Consider the following 18,346-nt stretch of genomic DNA (forward strand, 5'->3'; position numbering starts at 1 on the left):
TGCTGGATATTTTCCATTTTCATATTTTAGCTCTCCTTTATTTAACAGGGTATTAAAAGGACTTCATGAATGAAGCAGGTTTTAAAGGAAATAGTTATTCTTGGAAAGACATTTTATTTTTTTTGAGATGGAGTCTCTGTCACCCAGGCTGGAGTGGAATGGTGCAATCTTGGCTCACTGCAACCTCCACCTCCTGCGTTCAAGTGATTCTCTAGCCTCAGCCTCCTGAGTAGCAGGGATTACAGGCACCTACCACCACACCCAACTAATTTTTGTATTTTTAGTAGAGACAGGGTTTCACCATTTTGGCCAGGCTGGTCTTGAACTCTTGATCCTCAAGTGATCCGCCCACTTCAGCCTCTCAAAGTGTTGGGATTACAGGCGTGAGCCAGCACGCCTGGCCAGAAAGACTTTTTTTTTTATTTTGAGACGGAGTTTTGGTCTGTTGCCAGGCTGGAGTGCAGTGGCACCGTCTCAGCCAGCTAACTGCAACCTCCACCTCCCAGGTTCAAGTGATTCTCTTGCCTCAGCCTCCCGAGTAGCTGGGACTTACAGGCGCATGCCACCACACCCAGCTAATTCTTTTGTATTTTTAATAGAGACGGTTTTACATGTTGGCCAGGATGGTCTCTTGTTTCTTGACCTCGTGACTCACCTGCCTCGGCCTCCCAAAGTGCTGGGATTACAGAAGTGAGCCACCGCCCCCGGCCCAGAAAGACATTTAAAAAGAACAGTGGTAGGCAGAGCTGCATGAGAAACAATTTTCCAGTGTCAGTTTCTTCTAGCACTTGTGCTACCTAAATTGAAGGGAATGTGGTTATAGTGGCTTCGCTTCAGTTCTGTGTTTAACTCAAGTCCGCTGTTAACTCAAAGCTCTCTTTCCTGCCAGAGTGTGGTACATTTATTTAAAACAAATTTTTGTGTGTCTTATACGTGTTGAAAATACATACAGAACTCTGATTAGGGACTGTTGTGAACATCTGGTTTCTGAGAATGAATCCAGGTTTCAATACCAAAGTCATTGTGGCCGCTCCTTTAGGAAAGTCATTTTTCTCCTGTGAAGCAGTCATCCGCGGTAGACTTGACTGAAAGCCTGTGTTTTAGGAGGATTTGGGGGGTGCCCCTGTCCTCCCTCTCATTACATTGGGTCAAATTAGTTTCGGTTTGTTTTTTTTTTCCCACAAGCAGCAAACAACCCTCGGTAAGTTGTTAAGTGTCCCTGCATATCTCTTACCACGTACTCCCTTCCCTTTTGTGTAAAGAATTTACTTTCTACTCGTGATTAAATACCCTAATCTGTGAGTGCATACACCCTACGTTGGGTAGGTGACCAGAGGGCCTTCAGCGGTGAGTCCCGGAACTGGGTTTTAGGGACCTGGGGGGGGAGGGAAGAGGGCGGGGCAGGCTGTGGGCGTCACTGAGTGGCCCCGCCCCTCCTTCCGCGACTAGGGTGCCGGTGGCGCCATCTTACCCAGCTGCGGGAGGGGTCACAGGTCAGTGCCGGAGCCTCTGCGAGTGAAGGAAGACGAAGTGCGTGACCCGACCGGCTGTGGTGTTCCAGCCCCCACTGACCAGTAGGAGCAGCAGGGCGTCGGCTTGTGAGGCAGAGAGGTGGGGAATCTGGCGGCGGAGGAGCAGCTGGGGGTGGGGAGGGGGTTCGGAGGAGAATGGGGAGGGGGCGGAACCCCCGGGTACCGCAGACGTGAGAGGACCCTTGCGGCCTAAGGGGCCGCATCCGTTTCTTCCCAAAACTTTCTCCTTGTCCTTACTGTGCCGGGACCTAAATGTATTTGTATTTTTTTATTTTTCTCTTTGGAAAAAGTAAAACCTGTGATGTGTCATGTGACTAAACTGTCTAGGAGGGAGGGTGAAGATGTGGGGGGTTTCTTAGGACCACCAGAAAGGGTGCAGTGGTGAGCAAGAGGGAAAGGCCAGAGTATGTATGGAAAGGCAAGGCACTGGCTTGAGGGCTGTCGCCGTGGTGTCTCCATCCTGGATTAAGCATTTCCTCCTCCTTTTCTAGGTGGCTTTTCCTCGGGGCAGCCCAGGAAGGCCCCAAGAGGACAATGGATTCTGGAACTCGCCCAGTTGGTAGCTGCTGTAGCAGCCCCGCTGGGCTCTCACGGGAGTACAAACTAGTGATGCTGGGTGCTGGTGGTGTAGGGAAGAGTGGTAGGTAACATTTTCCATTTGACAGGAAGCATGGATGAAAAGTACTTAAATGACCAGATGGGATACTTGCTATCTTGCAATGTTAATACTTAAAATTCTCTCTGTGGGTCACCTTTGTGAGGATTTGACTTTTATTTCTTCTTTTGAAGCCATGACCATGCAGTTCATCAGCCACCGATTCCCAGAAGATCATGATCCCACCATTGGTAAGCCAGATCATCACTTATGTTTCCAAATATACCCCATAAAAATATCTTAATGAATATCAGTGGTTTCTATTTATATTTTGAGCCTTTTTTGGAGTCTAATTCAGATTTATTTAGAAACAAGGGTATCAGCAATTGTTAAGCAACTGAATATTTCTTTTTTTTTTCAGATGTCATAAGCCATCTTTAGTCTTTGTCTCTTACTGAACATTAATGGGACAACTCTCTTTGTTGTATTTTTTTATGGTTGTATACAGGCCACTTAACGAAGCCTTTTCTTGCTGTCACTTCTCTAAGGGTATGACTTGAGACTCGCTCTGTAATTGTGAGTCAGCTGGTTTGAACTTCCACAAAAGGAAGCAGAAAAACAAGTAGAGCTAGGCTGCTGAACTCTTACAACCCAGACATGCCAAGCCTGGACATCTTGCACTTGGAGCTCTTCATTTACTTCCTTATACCTTAAGTTCATTACATAGTAATGTCTTTTCCCATGTCTGTCTTTTTTTTTTTTGAGATGGAGTCTCGCACTGTCTCCCAGGCTGGAGTGCAATGGTGCGATCTCCGGTCACTGCAACCTCCACCTCCTGGGTTCAAGCAATTCTCCTGCCTCAGCCTCCTGAGTAGCTGGGATTACAGGCGTCTGCCACCACACCCGGCTAATTTTTGTATTTTTAGTAGAGATGGGATTTCACTATGTTGGCCAGGCTGGTCTCAAACTCCTGACCTCAAGTAATCCATCCACCCAAAGTACTGGGCCTCCCAAAGTACTGGGATTATAGGCGTGAGCCACCGTGCCCAGCCCTCCGATGTCTTTTACGGTCCTTAACTCTTGTTGCAGAAAGCTAGTAGAGTAAAAAAGTCATTTTACTTGCATTGACTTTCTGATTTTTTAATTGCTAGTCTCTACAAAGACTAAGAACATTACTGTCATTCCTAAACCATAAGGAAGCAGGTTTGAATCTATGGATTTATATCCTAATATTAAAGAAAAATGGATGTGGGAATGGGAGAGGGCACAGAAAGTCAGCTGTACTATTATTTTCTTTTTTTTTTTTTGGAGACGGTGTCTCACCCTGTTGCCCAGGCTGGAGTGCAGTGGCACGATCTTGGCTCAATACAAGCTCCACCTTCCAGGTTCATGCTGTTCTTCTGCCTCAGCCTCCCGAGTATCTGGGACTACAAGCGCCCGCCACCACGCCCAGTTAATTTTTTTTTTTGTATTTTTAGTAGAGATGGGATTTCACCGTGTTAGCCAGGATGGTCTCGATCTCCTGACCTCGTCATCTGCCCACCTCGGACTCCCAAAGTGCTAGGATTACAGGCATGAGCCACTGCACCTGACCTTGTTATTTTCAGTATGTGACACTCTCTGCCATGATCCTAGTTCTCTAGGAAGGGTTTCCATTGGGTCAGGCCTCTGCTGCTCTGTTTCCCACAAAGCCAGTCATGTTTTGTGGTGGCCCAGCTTTGGTATGGTCATTTCATACAGCAGATGATTCCAGGGATAGGAAAAATAGAAAAAGTCTTGACTTTTTCATGTACTATATCAAATTTAGAACATTGTTCAGAGATTCAGACCAGGCGTGGTGGCTCATGCCTATAATCCCAGCACTTTGGGAGGTCGAGGCGGGTGGATCACCTGAGGTCAGGAGTTGGAGACCAGCCTGGCCAACATGGTGAAACCCCATCTCTACTAAAAATACCAAAACTAGCCAGGCATGTTGGTGGGTGCCTGTAATCCCAGCTACTGCGGGGGCTGAGGCAGGAGAATTGCTTGAACCTGGGAGGCGGAGGTTGCAGTGAGCCGAGATAGTGCCATCACACTCCAGCCTTGGGGGATAAGAGCAAGACTTTGTCTCAAAAAAATTAAAAAAAAAAAAAACATTGTTCAGAGATTCAAATTATGGTGGGAGTTCTAGGAATAAAATGAATTTGGGGCTTACGCATATTTACTTGAGAACTCCAGAAGCATCTTTTCTTTTCTTTTTTTTTTGAGACAGAGTCTCACTCTGTCACCCAGGCTGGAGTGCAGTGGCACAATCTCAGCTCACTGCAAGCTCCGCCTCCCAGGTTCACGCCATTCTCCTGCCTCAGCCTCCTGAGTAGCTGGGACTACAGGCGCCCACCACCATGCCCGGCTAATTTTTTGTAGTTTTAGTAGAGACAGAGTTTCACTGTGTTAGCCAGGATGGTCTCGATCTCCTGACCTCATGATCCGCCTGCCTCGGCCTCCCAAAGTGTTGGGATTACAGGCGTGAGCCACCACACCCGGCCGCATCTTTTCCTTTCTTTAAAGTAAACCTCAAATACTTGTCTCCTGTAAGAGTTATCTGTTTTAATCAATTTTCCTCCAGTTAACTACTCTCCTGGCAATATTATCTGATTCAACAGCAAATACTATGTCTCCTGATTTTCTATTATGTGCCAAGCCCTGCTCAGGGTACAGTGGTGATCAAAAAGATGAGGTTTCTGTTCTTGAGTTTATAATTTAGTGCATTTGGTTTCAAGCTCTGGCTGTAAACTCAGAAAAACTTTACATTGTAACTGGTAGAGATAAAAAAGCACACAAGGCCGGGTGCGGAGGCTTATGCCTGTAATCCTGAGCCTGTAATCCTATAATCGAAGCACTTCAGGAGGCCAAGGCACCTGAGGTCAGGAGTTCAAGACCAGCCTGGCCAACATGGTAAAACCCCATCTCTACTGAAAATACAAAAATTAGCTGGGCATGTTACTGCTGCATGTCTGTAATCCCAGCTACTCAGGAAGCTGAAGTGGGAGAATTCCTTGAACCCAGGAGGCAGAGGTTGCAGTGAGCCGAGATTGTACCACTGCACTCCGGCCTGAGCGACAGAGTGAGACTTTGCCTCAAAAGAAAAAAAAAAAAAAAAAAAAGCATATGAATGTGTGCATATGTATATATAAATTATATACACAAGCACATGTGTATGTGTAGCTAAAATATTATGAAACTTTACCTCACTACATCTGATGCACTCTGATATTTTCTTTTTTCTTTTTTTCTTTTTTTTTTTTTTTGAGACAGGGTCTCACTCTGTTGCCCAGGCTGGAGTGCAGTGTTGTGATCTTGGCTCACTGCAGCCTGGACCTCCTGGGTTCAAGTGCTCCTCCCGCCTCACCCTACCAAATACCTGGGACTGCAGGCGTAGGCCACTAAGCCCAGCTAATATTTTTGGTTTTTTAGTAGAGATGAGGTCTCGCTCTGTTGCCCAGGCTGGTCTCAAACTCCTGAGCTCAAGTGATCCTCCCACCTGGACCTCCCAAAGCACTGAGATTACAGGCGTGAGAGCCACTGTACCTCACCTACTCTGGTATTTTCTTTCCTTTTTTTTTTTTTTTTTCCTGAGATGGAGAATTTCTCTCTTGTTGCCCAGGCTGGAGTCCAGTGGCACAATCTTGGCTCACTGCAACCTCCGCCTCCGAGTTCAAGCGATTCTCCTGCCTCAGCCTCCCAAGTAGCTGGGATTACAGGCGCCTGTGACCACATCCAGATAATTTTTGTATTTTTAGTAGAGGTGGGGTTTCACCACATTGGCCAGGCTGGTCTTGAACTCCTGACCTCAGGTGATCCACCCGCCTCAGCCTCCCATAGTGCTGGGATTACAAGCGTGAACCACTGCACCCGGCCTGGTATTTTCTATTTTTATTTAGGTTTCTGCTTGTGTATTTTAATGCTGGTCCCGGCTCATTAAGTAGATTTCACAACTCACTAATCCTAATGAATAATTGAGAAGCATTGATTTAATGAGCTCTTCATCTTTGAGGAAGAGTCAGAAGCAGGAATTCCAGAAAAAATGTTAAAAGGAAATACATCGAGATGTAAGCAGCAGTTGTTAAGTGAATGAAATATTGAGTGGTTTTTTTTCTCTTTTTAGTTTTCTATATTTTCCAAGGTTACTATAGTAATATGCATAAAGAAATTTGCTTTCAGAAAACAGAAATTGCGAAACTGTGGATTATTTAGAAAATAGCCAATTAGACCGTGTGCGGTGGCTCACGCCTGTAATCCCAACACTTTGGGAGGCTGAGGCAGGTGGATCATTTGAGGTCAGGCGTTCAAGACCAGCCTGGCCAACATGGTGAAACCCCGTCTATACTAAAAATGCAAAAATTAGCCAGGCAGTAGTGGCATGTGCCTGTAATCCCAGCTACTCAGGAGGCTGAGGCAGGAGAATCCCTTGAGCCTGGGAGGCAGAAGTTGTGGTGAGCCGAGATCATGCCACTGCACTCCAGTCTGGGTGATGGAGTGAGACCCTGTCTCAAAAAAAAAAAAAAAAAAAAAAAGCGAATTATGTATTTTTTTCCTTTTTTGTAGTAATGAGGAGGAAGTATAACACATAGTTAATAATGCTTTTCAGTTCAGCAATCTTGGGTTTTAATCCTCATTCTGTCACTAATTAACTGTGATTTAGAGAAGACATTAGTATTTTCGAGTTGAATTTTCTTTAGCTGTAAAATGGAGGTAATAATGCCTACTTCATTGGATTATTGTGATTATTGAAGAATTAATACATATAAAGTTACTTAGTATAATGTCTGGTAGATAATAACTATTTAATAAATGGTAAAGTTACTTTTCAGGCCTAATTTTTTTTTCCCCCTAAGAGATGGGGTCTCGGCTGGGTGCAGTGGCCCACACCTGTAATATCAGCACTTTGGGAGGCCAAGGAAGGAGGATTGTTTCAACCCAGGAGTTCAAGACTAGCCTGGACAACATTGCAAAACCCTATGTCTACCAAAAATACAAAAAATTAGCCAGACATGGTGGTCGCACGCCTGTAGTTCCAGCTACTTGGGAGGCCGAGGTGGGAGAATCACTCGAGCCTGGGAAGTCAAGGCTACAGTGAACCGAGATCGCACCACTGCACTCCAGCCTGGGTGACAGTGAGACCCTGTCTCAATAGAAAAAAAAAGATGATCTCTTTCTGTGTTGCCCAGGCTGGTCTTGAACTCCTGGGCTCAAACAATACTCCTGTCTCAGTCTCCCAGGTAGCTGGGATTATAGGCAGTCACCACTGTGCCCAGCTGGCCTAATTTTTTTAAGAAAGACATCTTCTCAGAATCCTTTTTTAGCTTAGAATTGTAGGTGAAATCTTCAGCTATGAATAAACTACATCATCACCTATGTGGAAAAAAAGACTTCAGTTGAAGACTTAGTTTATGTATCTCAGTGGATTTAGCATGCTTCCTGAGAAAATGTGGGCATTTAATGAATTTGGATACAATGTACTACTCTGTAAGACGAGTTTTAAATAGGCATTTCTTCCTGCATTTATGACTTTATAGTACACCTTTCTTCCCTCCTGTAGAAGATGCTTATAAGATCAGGATCCGTATTGATGATGAGCCTGCCAATCTGGACATTTTGGATACAGCTGGACAGGTATTAAATCCCAGAATGTTATGAGTAAAGGCTTTTTTACTCTAGCAAAGGGGAGGGGAAGGCCTACGCAGAGAAGATCACTAGTTTATCTCTCTTAATTTTTCATGCACTCTGACTCAGGATAGCAGGTAATCAACATGCATTTTCTTTAATCTGAAAGAAATAGCTAATTGTGTGTGTAGTTGCGCCAGATTCCGTCAATACATAATGACCCTTTTTTCCCTCTAGGCAGAGTTTACAGCCATGCGGGACCAGTATATGAGGGCAGGAGAAGGGTTTATCATCTGTTACTCTATCACGGATCGTCGAAGTTTCCATGAAGTTCGTGAGTTTAAACAGCTTATTTATCGAGTCCGACGTACTGATGATACACCCGTGGTTCTTGTGGGAAACAAGTCAGACCTCAAACAGCTAAGACAGGTGAGGATAGAGAAGAAAATACTGTCTATAATCTTATACAATTAGTCATTTTTGTTTCTTGGCTCACAGATTCTTAGCTTGGCTTACAGATTTTTTTGCCTTAAAATAGAAAATCAGGCTGGGTGAGGTGGCTCACACCAGCACTTTGTGGGGCCAAGGTGGGCAGGTTGCTTAAGGTCAGGAGTTTGAGACCAGCCTGAGCAACATGGCGAAACCCCATCTCTACAAAAAATAGAAAAAAACATAGCTGGGCATAGTGGTGCATGCACATGTGGTCCCAGTTAGTTGGGAGGCTGAGGTGGGAGGATCCCTTGACCTGGGGAGGTGGAGGTTGCAGTGAGGTTGGGGCTACAGCTCACTGCAGCCTCTACCTCCCCAGCTCAGGCAATCATCCCAGTTCAGCTTTGAGGGTAGCTAGGACCACAGGCGTGTGCCACCACTCCCGGCTAATTGTTTTTACTTTTTGTGGAGACAGGATCTCACTATGTTGCCCAGGCTGATCTTGAACACCTGGACTCAAGTGATCCTCCTGCCTTGGCCTCCCAAAGTGTTGGGATTACAAGTGTGAGCCACCGCACCTGGCTGGAAGTAGTTTGATAGTAGTCAAATTCATAATGCTTCTCTGTTAATCTCCATTGGAAAAAATTTTTAGGGATTTATATATAACATGTTCATTGCAAGGCTATTTATGGTAGCAGAAAATGAGAAACAGTGTAACTGTCCAAAAGTAGAAATTATGGCATATCCATAATTAGATGTATCAATTATGGGCTCCTAATAGTTTTCAATATTTTAGTGTAAGCATATATCTCTTTCCCTTCCTTCCTTTGTGTTTCTTTTTCTTTTTTTTTTTTTGAGACGGAGTCTCACTCTGTTGCCTAGGCTGGAGTGCAGTGGCGCAATCTCGGCTCACTGCAACCTCCTCCTCCTGGGTTCAAGCGAGTCTCCTGCCTTAGCCTCCTGAGTAGCTGGGATTACAGGTGCATGCCACCATGCCCAGCTAATTTTTTTTTTTTTTTGAGACAGAATCTTGCTCTGTCACCCAGGCTGTAGTGCAGTGGTGCAATCTCTGCTCATTGCAAGCTCCGCCTCCCAGGTTCATGCCATTCTCCTGCCTCAGCCTCCTGAGTAGCTGGGACTACAGGTGCCCGCCACCATGCCTGGCTAATTTTTTGTATTTTTAGTGAGATGGGGTTTCACCGTGTTAGCCAGGATGGTCTCAGTCTCCTGACCTCATGATCCGCCTGCCTCAGCCTCCCAAAGTGCTGGGATTACAGGCATGAGCCACCGCGCCCGGCCTAATTGTTGTATTTTTAAGTAGAGACGGGGTTTCACCGTGTTGGTCAGGCTGATCTCAAACTCCTGACCTCATGATCTGCCCACCTCGGCCTCCCAAAGTGCTGGGATTCGCCCAGCTTTCTTTTTTTTCTTAATTTTTATTTTAATTTTGTTGTTTTGAGACGGAGTCTCATTCTGTTACCCAGGCTGGAGTGCAGTGGCGCAATCTAGGCTCATTGCAACCTCTCTGACTCCTGAGTTCAAGCAATTCTCCTGCCTCAGCCTCCTGAGTAGCTAGGATTACATGTGCCTGCCACCACATCCAGCTAATTTTTCTATTTTAGTAGAGATGGGGTTTCACCATGTTGGCCAGGCTGGTCTCAAACTCCTGACCTCAGGTGATCTGCCTACCTGCTTCAGCCTCCCAAAGTGCTGGGATTACAGGCGTGAGCCACCACACCCAACTTTTTTTTTCTTGAGACAGGGTCTTGCTCTGTCACTGAGGCTGGAGTGCAGTGGCGCAAACATGGCTTACTGCAGGCTTGACCTCCTGGGCTCAAGCGATCCTCTTACCTCAGCCTCCTGAGTAGCTGGGAACACAGGTGTATACCACCACATCCAACTAATTTTTTTTTTTTTTTTTTGAGACGGAGTCTGGCTCTGTCGCCCAGGCTGGAGTGCGACACCTGGAGCGCAGTGCCGCGGTCTTGGCTCACTGTAACCTCCGCCTCCCAGGTTTAAGCGATTCTCCTGCTTCAGCCTCATGAGTAACTGGGATTACAGGTGCCCAACACCATGCCCAGCTAGTTTTTTTTTAGTGGAGACAGGGTTTTGCCATGTAGACAAGGCTGGTCTTGAACCCCAGACCTCAAGTGATCCACCTGCCTCAGCCTCCCAAAGTGTTGGGATTACAGGTGTGAGCCACCGTGCCCAGCCCAGCTAAATTTTTACAAATTTTGTAAAAATAGGGTCTCACCATATTGCCCAGTTGGTCTCAAACTCCTGGGCTCAAGCAATCCTCCCCACCTCAGCCTCCCAAAGTTCTGGAATTACAGGTGTGAGCCACCAAGCCCAGCATATTTATCTTTCTTTAAAAAAAAAGTATGGGGAAAATTAAGATTGTGTATTTGATATCTATAACTATTCCCTGTTCCAAAAAGTATCTTAAACATAGACTAGAGACCAGGCGCGGTGGCCCACGCCTATGATCCCAGTGGGAGGCCGAAGTGGGCAGATCGCCTGAGGTCAGGAGTTCACAACCAGCCTGACCAACATGGAGAAACCCCGTCTCTACTAAAAATACAAAATTAGCCAGGTGTGGTGGCACAAGCCTGTAATCTCAGGAGGCTGAGGCAGGAGAATCACTTGAACCCGGGAGGCCGAGGTTGTGGTGAGCCACGATCACACCATTGCACTCCAATCTGGGCAACAAGAACGAAACTCTGTCTCAAAAAAAAAAGTAGACTAGAAATAGAATCGTATCATTTGAAGGCAGAAGAAGAAACCTTAGAAGTAATCTAGCCTGCTAAAATTACAAAAATTAGTGCTATATGCTTGAACACCTCCAGAGTTGAGAAGCTTTCTTTGTGTTAAGGTGGTGGTGCATTCAGGTTTTTGGACAATTTAATTGTTTTTCACCGTTACTTTTTCTCACATTTTGCCTTTAAAGGTCACCAAGGAAGAAGGATTGGCCTTGGCCCGAGAATTCAGCTGTCCCTTTTTTGAGACATCTGCTGCATACCGCTACTATATTGATGATGTTTTCCATGCCCTTGTACGGGAGATACGTAGGAAAGAAAAGGAGGCAGTACTGGCCATGGAGAAAAAATCTAAGCCCAAAAACAGTGTATGGAAGAGGCTAAAATCACCATTCCGGAAGAAGAAAGATTCAGTAACTTGAAGAGAAGATGTGAAGTGTTTATCTGTGAACTGCAGTGCTGTATCAAAGCAGTCCAGTAACCTGCAGTACTGAGCATGGTGCTTGCTCTTTCTCCTAACTGATAAAAGGGACATGCCTACTAGGAGTTTTTAATGATGTGGTATTTAAAGTATTGTCTGTTAGTTAAGTATGATTTATTAACCCAGTGGAGCACTGTCTGCTTTTAAATTGTCACATTAGAATTTGATCTACCAATGTTTTGGGTTCTGTTGCGCTATTAATTAATTAATGTAAAATTGTTTATACCCAGGAGAATATGTATACCATGTGTGTTTGACTAAGTTCACAAGGGAAGTTTTTGGCTCTGCACTCCACATTATCCTTCAATTTCAATTTCCTGGGACTATCCCAGAGAAAGACCTCAGTCTCTTCTATTCGCACTATGCTTTCTAGAGACCGAACAAAAATCATGCAGGGAAATTGGGGCTAATGAGATCAGTGCTAAATTTCAGCAGATACCTGTGGGGCTGGCACCTGTTGCAGACTATGGAGTGGTGAGATTTGGGAAAGTTGGGCTATATATTTGCAGGGACTTAAAAAGGTAGGTTCAGAAAAGTATTCTCAGTACAAGCTTTGCTTTTCTAAGAAGTACACATGTGGCCCAAATTCACCGGGATAAGTGAGAACAGCCAGAAGCATATAAAATGTGATGAAGGTTTCTCCTGGGAACCTTATTTTACTCTTCATTTCAGGGTTTTCTTTTTTTACCTTCAAAGGTAGACATTTTGGGAATCATAACTATATTACTAAACGTGTTTAATCAAAATTCATAGTTGGATCAGCCATTGCCTTGTACAGGTTTATTTTTTCCCCATAGATGCACACACCAACACATTTATATTAATTGCTTCCTCCCACTCTGTGCTCTGTGAAAGAGCTACAGCTGGCAAGATGTTTTTTCGGCCCTTCATCACTGATTGCATTTTCCATACAGAAGAGACATCGGGTGTGGGTAAAATTGTGTGTGTGTCTCCTTGACATGGACAATCACTAGACTCAGTGCTCTGAGAAAATCTGCTATTTCTGTTTAATGGGTCAGTCTTAAAGCTTTAAAATTCACATAGGTGGAGTTACTTATCTGAAGATTTCTTTACAAGGACTTTGCTAAGTTCACCTCAGGGTTAACTGAGCCTTGACCAAGTTTATCCTAAGGGAATACCACTTTGCTCCCTGTGCATAGTTTAGGAACTGTAGTCCTAGGAAGAAACAGCTTTAAATATTGGTAATGAGTTGTCTGTTTTAAGATCAGGACTGTTTTGGTATCTGACCTTGTTACATGTGGAGAGTAAATGCAAAAATGCTAAGAGTAATGCATCATGTATTGAATATTAAATGTCACTGAAGCAATGTTTGTGTCGACTAGAAATGTAAGATGACTTGTGTAGCACCTCTTTATAAGCACACAGCTCATCTTAATATTTTCCATTTTTATTAGAGGAAGTAGGACAGAGTTGTGTTTTTATAAACTAATGATAAACTAGATTTTTTAAAAAGTGACTGTTAGAACTTTTTTAGCTCTGAGTAATGGTCCCTTTTTAAACTCCTGGAAACATTTTTGTTACCAAATAAATCATGTTTTATGGTACTTAGCCATCCAAAAGTGAAAGACCTAGAATTTGATTCTGTGCAGGACAAAAATCTCACAGGAACTATAGCACTTTGGAAGAGCATCAGCGTAGAAAAGAAATACAGTGCAATTCTGTTATGAGAATGTTTTACATTTAAACTGGTTTAGCACCTTTTAAGTTTAAAGTCCATAGCTTCTTATTACTAGTGACCTAGGGAATTGTTATTAACATTAAGCTATATATATATATATGTATTTTTTTTTTTTTTTAATAGAGATGAGGTTTCACTATGTTGCCCAGGCTGATCTCGAACTCCTAGGATTCATTCCTCTCAATATGCTGGGATTACAGGCATGAACCACCACCTGGCCCAAGCAAGAAATTGACACTATATAATTATTTAAGGTAGTCAGGCAGTAGAAACATTGCCAGAAGGATAGAAAGGAATTTGGATTATATATAAGGAAAATAACAAATTGGTGTTTTTAAGACTATCACTGTCATATATTAGATCCTTGTATTAGTCCATCCATTAATATTAGTTCTATTCGTGGTGCTAGGTATGATATGCATAAGTCAGAGCTCTATTCTTGGTGTCATAAAGTGTAGCTAACTTATAAGCTCTAAGTAATCAGCTTTATCTAATTTGAGGGCATTAAAATTACTGCCTAGAACTTTGAAAAGAGAAAAATTCAGGGATAAGTTGAAAGGCACTGGAACTGTTCATGTCCATACCAGACCAGTAAATTATAAGATCCAGATGTTAGTGTCTAGAATTAGCTGTTTAGAATTCAGAGGGGACATATGTTTTAACTTTGTCATATATTAGCAAGAATTGGTCTACTGTGATGTTTGGGGAGGAGGAGGGGGAAAATTTTTTTAATGCACTTGTATGTGAAGACAGTTTGTATGACAATACAAAACTTTTAAACAACTTGGGCTTTCCTTTGCTTCCCTATCAGTGGGTAGAGTTTGGAATCATCACAAAAGAGTTGTTTTAAGAAAAACATAACCATGAGATGTGATAATTCTGGAAAATATGAATTCAAAAAATTTGAGTGCCCACCATGAACAAAACACCCATGTCAAGTGCTAGGGAGCATGCCATGGAACCCCCTTCATTTGAAGAGATTACCTCTTGGGAGGAGACAGGAAAAACACATATGGAAAATGACAGCACATTTGCTACCTGATCAAGGGTTACTTAAAGTTGTTATAAGTAAATACACTAAATGAAAAGTGAAAGAACGATAATTTTTTTTTTTTTTTTTTTTGAGGCAGAGTCCCGCTCTCACTCTGTCGCCCAGGCTGGAGTGCAGTGGCGCGATCTCGGCTCACGGCAAGCTCCGCCTCCCGGGTTCACGCCATTCTCCTGCCTCAGCCTCCCGAGTAGCTGGGACTACAGGCACCCGCCACCACACCCAGCTAATTTTTCTGTATTTTTTAGTAGAGACGGGGTTTCACCGTGTTAGCCAGGATGGTCTCGATCTCCTGACCTTGTGATCCGCCTGCCTCAGCCTCCCAAAGTGCTGGGATTACAGGCGTGAGCCACCACGCCTGGCCAAGAATGATAACTTTTTGCCTGAAGGTCATTTAATCTCCATTACTGTAAATGGCCACCAGTGTTGGTAGAGAGGACCTAGTTTGGACATTAAACAAATAGATTTTTTTTGTTTTGAGACAGAGTCTTACTCTATTGCCCAGGCTGGAGTGCAGGGGTATGATCTGGGCTCACTGCAGCCCCTGCCCCCCGGGTTCAAGTGATTCTCCCATCTCAGCCTCCTGAGTAGCTGGGATTACAGGTGTGCACTACCACGACCAGGTAATTTTTGTATTTTTATTAGAGATGGTTTCGTCATGTTGGCCAGGCTGGTCTCAAACTCCTGACCTCAAATGATCCACCCACCTCGGCCTCCCAAAGTGCTGGGATTATAGGTGTGAGTCACTGTACCTGGCCTGTCTTTGGCCAAAAGACAGTCTCCCTCTGTGTGCTAGGCTGGAGTGCAGTGGTGTGATCATTGGCTCACTGTAACCTTGAACTCCTGGGTTTAAGGTGATCCTCCTGCCTCAGCCTCTTCAGTAGCTGGGACTACGGGCACATGCCACCACGCCGTGCCAAATTTTTACATATTTTGTAGAGGCAGGTCTCGAACTCCTGGCCTCAAGCGATCCTGCCTCAGCCTTCCAAAGTGCTGGGATTACAGGCCTGAGCCACCTCACCTGGCCCAGGAGTGGATTTTTATGTTTTCATTATTATTATTATTTTTTTGAAACAGAGTCTCACTCTTACCCAGGCTGGAGTGCAGGGACACCATCTCAGCTCAGTGCAGCCTCCGCCTCCCGGGTTCAAGTGATCTTTGTGCCTCAGCCTCCCAAGTAGCTGGGATTACAAGCATGCACCACCACGCCTGGCTAATTTTTTGTATGTTTAGTACAGACAGGGTTTCACCATGTTGGCTGGGCTGGTCTCAAACTCCTGGCCTCAAGTGATCCGCCCGCCTCAGCCTCCCAAAGTGCTGGGATTGGAGGTGTGAGCACTGCACCCTGCCTATTTAACATTTTTGAATGGTCAGTAACTGTCAGTGTCCACTAGAAACAGGTACTGGAGGAGTGGCATTCCATTTTTCTTTCTGTCTCTTTTTTTTTTTTTTCACTTGATTTAAAAAATCATTCCCCTGGTCGGGCATGGTGGCTCACACCTGTAATCCCAGCACTTTGAGAGGCCAAGACAGATGGATCACGAGGTCAGGAGTTCAAGACCAGCCTGGCCAAGATGGTGAAACCCCATCTCTACTAAAAATACAAAAATTAGCCGGGCGTGGTGGTGGGTGCCTGTAATCCCAGCTACTCGGGAGGCTAAGGCAGAGAATTGGAATTGCTTGAACCCTGGAGGCAGAGGTTGTGGTGAGCCGAGATTGCGCCATTGCACTCCCGCCTGGTCAACAGAGCAAGACTCCATCTCAAAAAAAAATTTTTTTTGATTAAATTACTCATATTTAATGGCATTCCATTTTCTAACGTAACCTCTGTTAGAATAAGTAATGGAATTTCAGGTGAAGTATTTATAAGCCTCTTCCATGTATTAAGCACTGTTTTAAAGAGCTGTGAGGGATTCAGAGGAATATAGAATATGGTCTGGCATAGTGGCTCATGCCTGTAATCCTAGCACTTTGGGAGGTGGAGGTGGGCAGTTTGCCTGAGCTTAGGAATTCGAGACCAGGCTGAGAAACATGGTGAGACCCCATCTGTACTGAAATACAAAACAAAACAAAAAAATTAGCTAGGCGTGGTGGCCCACACCTGTAATCCCAGCTACTCTGGAGGCTGAGGCACAAGAATCACTTGAACCCAGGAGGCGGAGGTTACAGTGAGCCAGGATCGTGTCACTGCACTCCAGCCTGGGCAACAGTGAGACTCTGTATTTAAAAAAAAAAAAAGTATATATATATGTATATATTTACATGTATATTATATATATATTTACATGTATATTATATATATATATTTACATGTATATTATATATATACACCAAAATATATATATATATATTATCCCTGCTCTGGAGCTTAGATAAAATTTGTATATATAGCCAGGTGCAGTGGCTCACGCCTGTAATCCCAGCACTTTGGGAGACTGAGGTAGGTGGATCACGAGGTCAGGAGATTGAGACCATCCTGGCTAACACGGTGAAACCCATCTCAACTAAAAATACAAAAAAATTAGCCAGGTGCGGTGGCGGGTGCCTGTAGTCCCAGCTACTCGGGAGGCTGAGGCAGGAGAATGGCGTGAACCTGGGAGGCAGAGCTTGCTGTGAGCCAAGATCACACCACTGCACTCCAGCCTGGGCAACAGAGCGAGACTCCGTCTCAAAAAAATAAAATAAAATAAAATAAAATTTGTATATATAAAACAGCCAGAGATCAGTCTTAAAGTAATAAATCACATGCTTCAAACTGGAAATGTTATAGGAATTCAAAAAGGAAGGAATTAGTAAATTTAGTAGACTCCTAATAAGTCATTGGTAGTGTTATGCCTTTTCCAAACTCGTACAGAAATTTGAAATCTTGCCAGGCGCGGTGGCTCACGCCTGTAATCCCATCACTTTGGGAGGCTGAGGCAGATGGATCACTTATGGTCAGGAGTTCAAGACCAGCCTGGCCAACATGGTGAAACCCTGTCTCTACTAAAAATACAAAATTAGCCAGGTGTGGTGGCATGCGCCTGTAATCCCAGTTACTCGAGAGACTGAGGCAGGAGAATCACTTGAACCCAGGAGGCAGAGGTCACAGTGAGCCAAGATCGTGCCACTGCACTCCAGCCTGGGCGACAGCAAGACTCCGTCTCAAAAAAAAAAAAATTTTTTTTTTCAATCAACTTTTGTTTTTTAAGTTCAGTCTCCATAGAGATTCTCAAAAATTGCCAATGCCAGGGTATTGGGAAAAGTTTTCAATTAGCAATAATCATGCCTCATTGGCTATAATCCTGTCACTGTACAAAGCTGTCCAATCAACTTTTAAACATGCCGGGCACAGGGCTCACGCCTGTAATCCCAGCACTTTGGGAGGCTGAGGTGGACAGATAACAAGGTCAGGGATTCAAGACCAGCCTGACCAACATGGTGAAACCCTGTCTCTACTAAAAATACAAAAAAAATTTGCCAGGCATGGTGGTATGCGCCTGTAATCCCAGCTACTCGGGAGACTGAGGCAGGAGAATCACTTGAACCTGGGAGGTGGAGGTTGCAGTGAGCCAAGATTGCGCCACAGCACTCCAGCTAGTACGACAGAGCGAGACTCCGTCTCAAAAACAAAAAAAACCATGAGTTGGCCTTGAGACAAAATTACTGAAATGTTTTAGCTTTATCTAATAATGTTTGCTTAAAACTCATGATGAGCAGCTTTTGATTCAGTGCATACATTCCACAGCACACGTGATCATATCATGAAGTCACTCAGTTTTTTGAACAAAAGCTGCTGCAGTGGGGACATGTGTCATTTCCTGCTCTTCCTGGAGCTGGTTATTGCCAGAGTTTATTGCAGTTTGCTTTGAGCCAAAAGAAAAACTTTAGATCCAAAACATCTCCCACAAAATGCTTTCCCTAGTTTCCTGGCAGAGGAGTGTGCAGGTGAGGCGGCAGAGGCAGAGAAATGTATGGCTTTTATGAGGATGGGTCCAAGTGCTCAATACACTGCAATCCAACATAAAATCTCTGCTGCCCAGGAAGGCATGCACATCAATCTAGTCAGCCAGAGAAGTAAATTGTGCATTCCCACCCAAAACATTCTGGACACTCTTAACTTTCATGTCCTTAGACTCCTGAAGAGAAATACATGGGTCTAGTTGCAACTAACACACACCTAC

The 18,346-nt window shown here is 44.2% G+C and overlaps 1 protein-coding gene and 1 pseudogene across 3 annotated transcripts; one reads left to right on the forward strand and one right to left on the reverse strand.

Annotated features, from left to right (window-relative positions):
* Positions 1-1,485: 1,485 nt before the first annotated feature.
* Positions 1,486-13,918, forward strand: RIT1 (Ras like without CAAX 1). 3 transcript variants are annotated; one of them, XM_030824259.1, is made up of 7 exons: positions 1,486-1,611; positions 2,024-2,172; positions 2,322-2,378; positions 7,706-7,779; positions 7,905-7,907; positions 8,008-8,199; positions 11,147-12,199. In XM_030824259.1, the coding sequence occupies exons 2-7, from the start codon at positions 2,067-2,069 to the stop codon at positions 11,375-11,377; spliced, it is 663 nt and encodes a 220-aa protein (XP_030680119.1). In that variant the 5' UTR covers positions 1,486-1,611; positions 2,024-2,066; the 3' UTR covers positions 11,378-12,199. The 3 variants fall into 3 exon arrangements, with proteins under 3 accessions (XP_030680119.1, XP_012366948.1, XP_030680120.1); XM_012511494.2 differs by lacking the exon at positions 7,905-7,907 and having other exon boundaries at positions 11,147-13,918; XM_030824260.1 differs by lacking the exon at positions 2,024-2,172.
* A 3,461-nt stretch (positions 13,919-17,379) lies between these two features.
* On the reverse strand, positions 17,380-17,485 carry LOC115837684 (annotated as a pseudogene).
* Between the last annotated feature and the right edge of the window lie 861 nt (positions 17,486-18,346).

Source organism: Nomascus leucogenys, chromosome 12 (assembly GCF_006542625.1).
Source record: "Nomascus leucogenys isolate Asia chromosome 12, Asia_NLE_v1, whole genome shotgun sequence".
Lineage (NCBI taxonomy): Eukaryota > Metazoa > Chordata > Mammalia > Primates > Hylobatidae > Nomascus > Nomascus leucogenys.

Excerpts from the sequence above, each read along its gene's own strand:
- RIT1 (XM_030824259.1), top strand. The coding sequence starts at position 2,067 with ATGGATTCTGGAACTCGCCCAGTTGGTAGCTGCTGTAGCAGCCCCGCT. Across the intron at positions 2,173-2,321 it reads TGGTGGTGTAGGGAAGAGTG|CCATGACCATGCAGTTCATC; the intron begins GTAGGTAACATT and ends CTTCTTTTGAAG. Across the intron at positions 2,379-7,705 it reads AGATCATGATCCCACCATTG|AAGATGCTTATAAGATCAGG; the intron begins GTAAGCCAGATC and ends TCCCTCCTGTAG.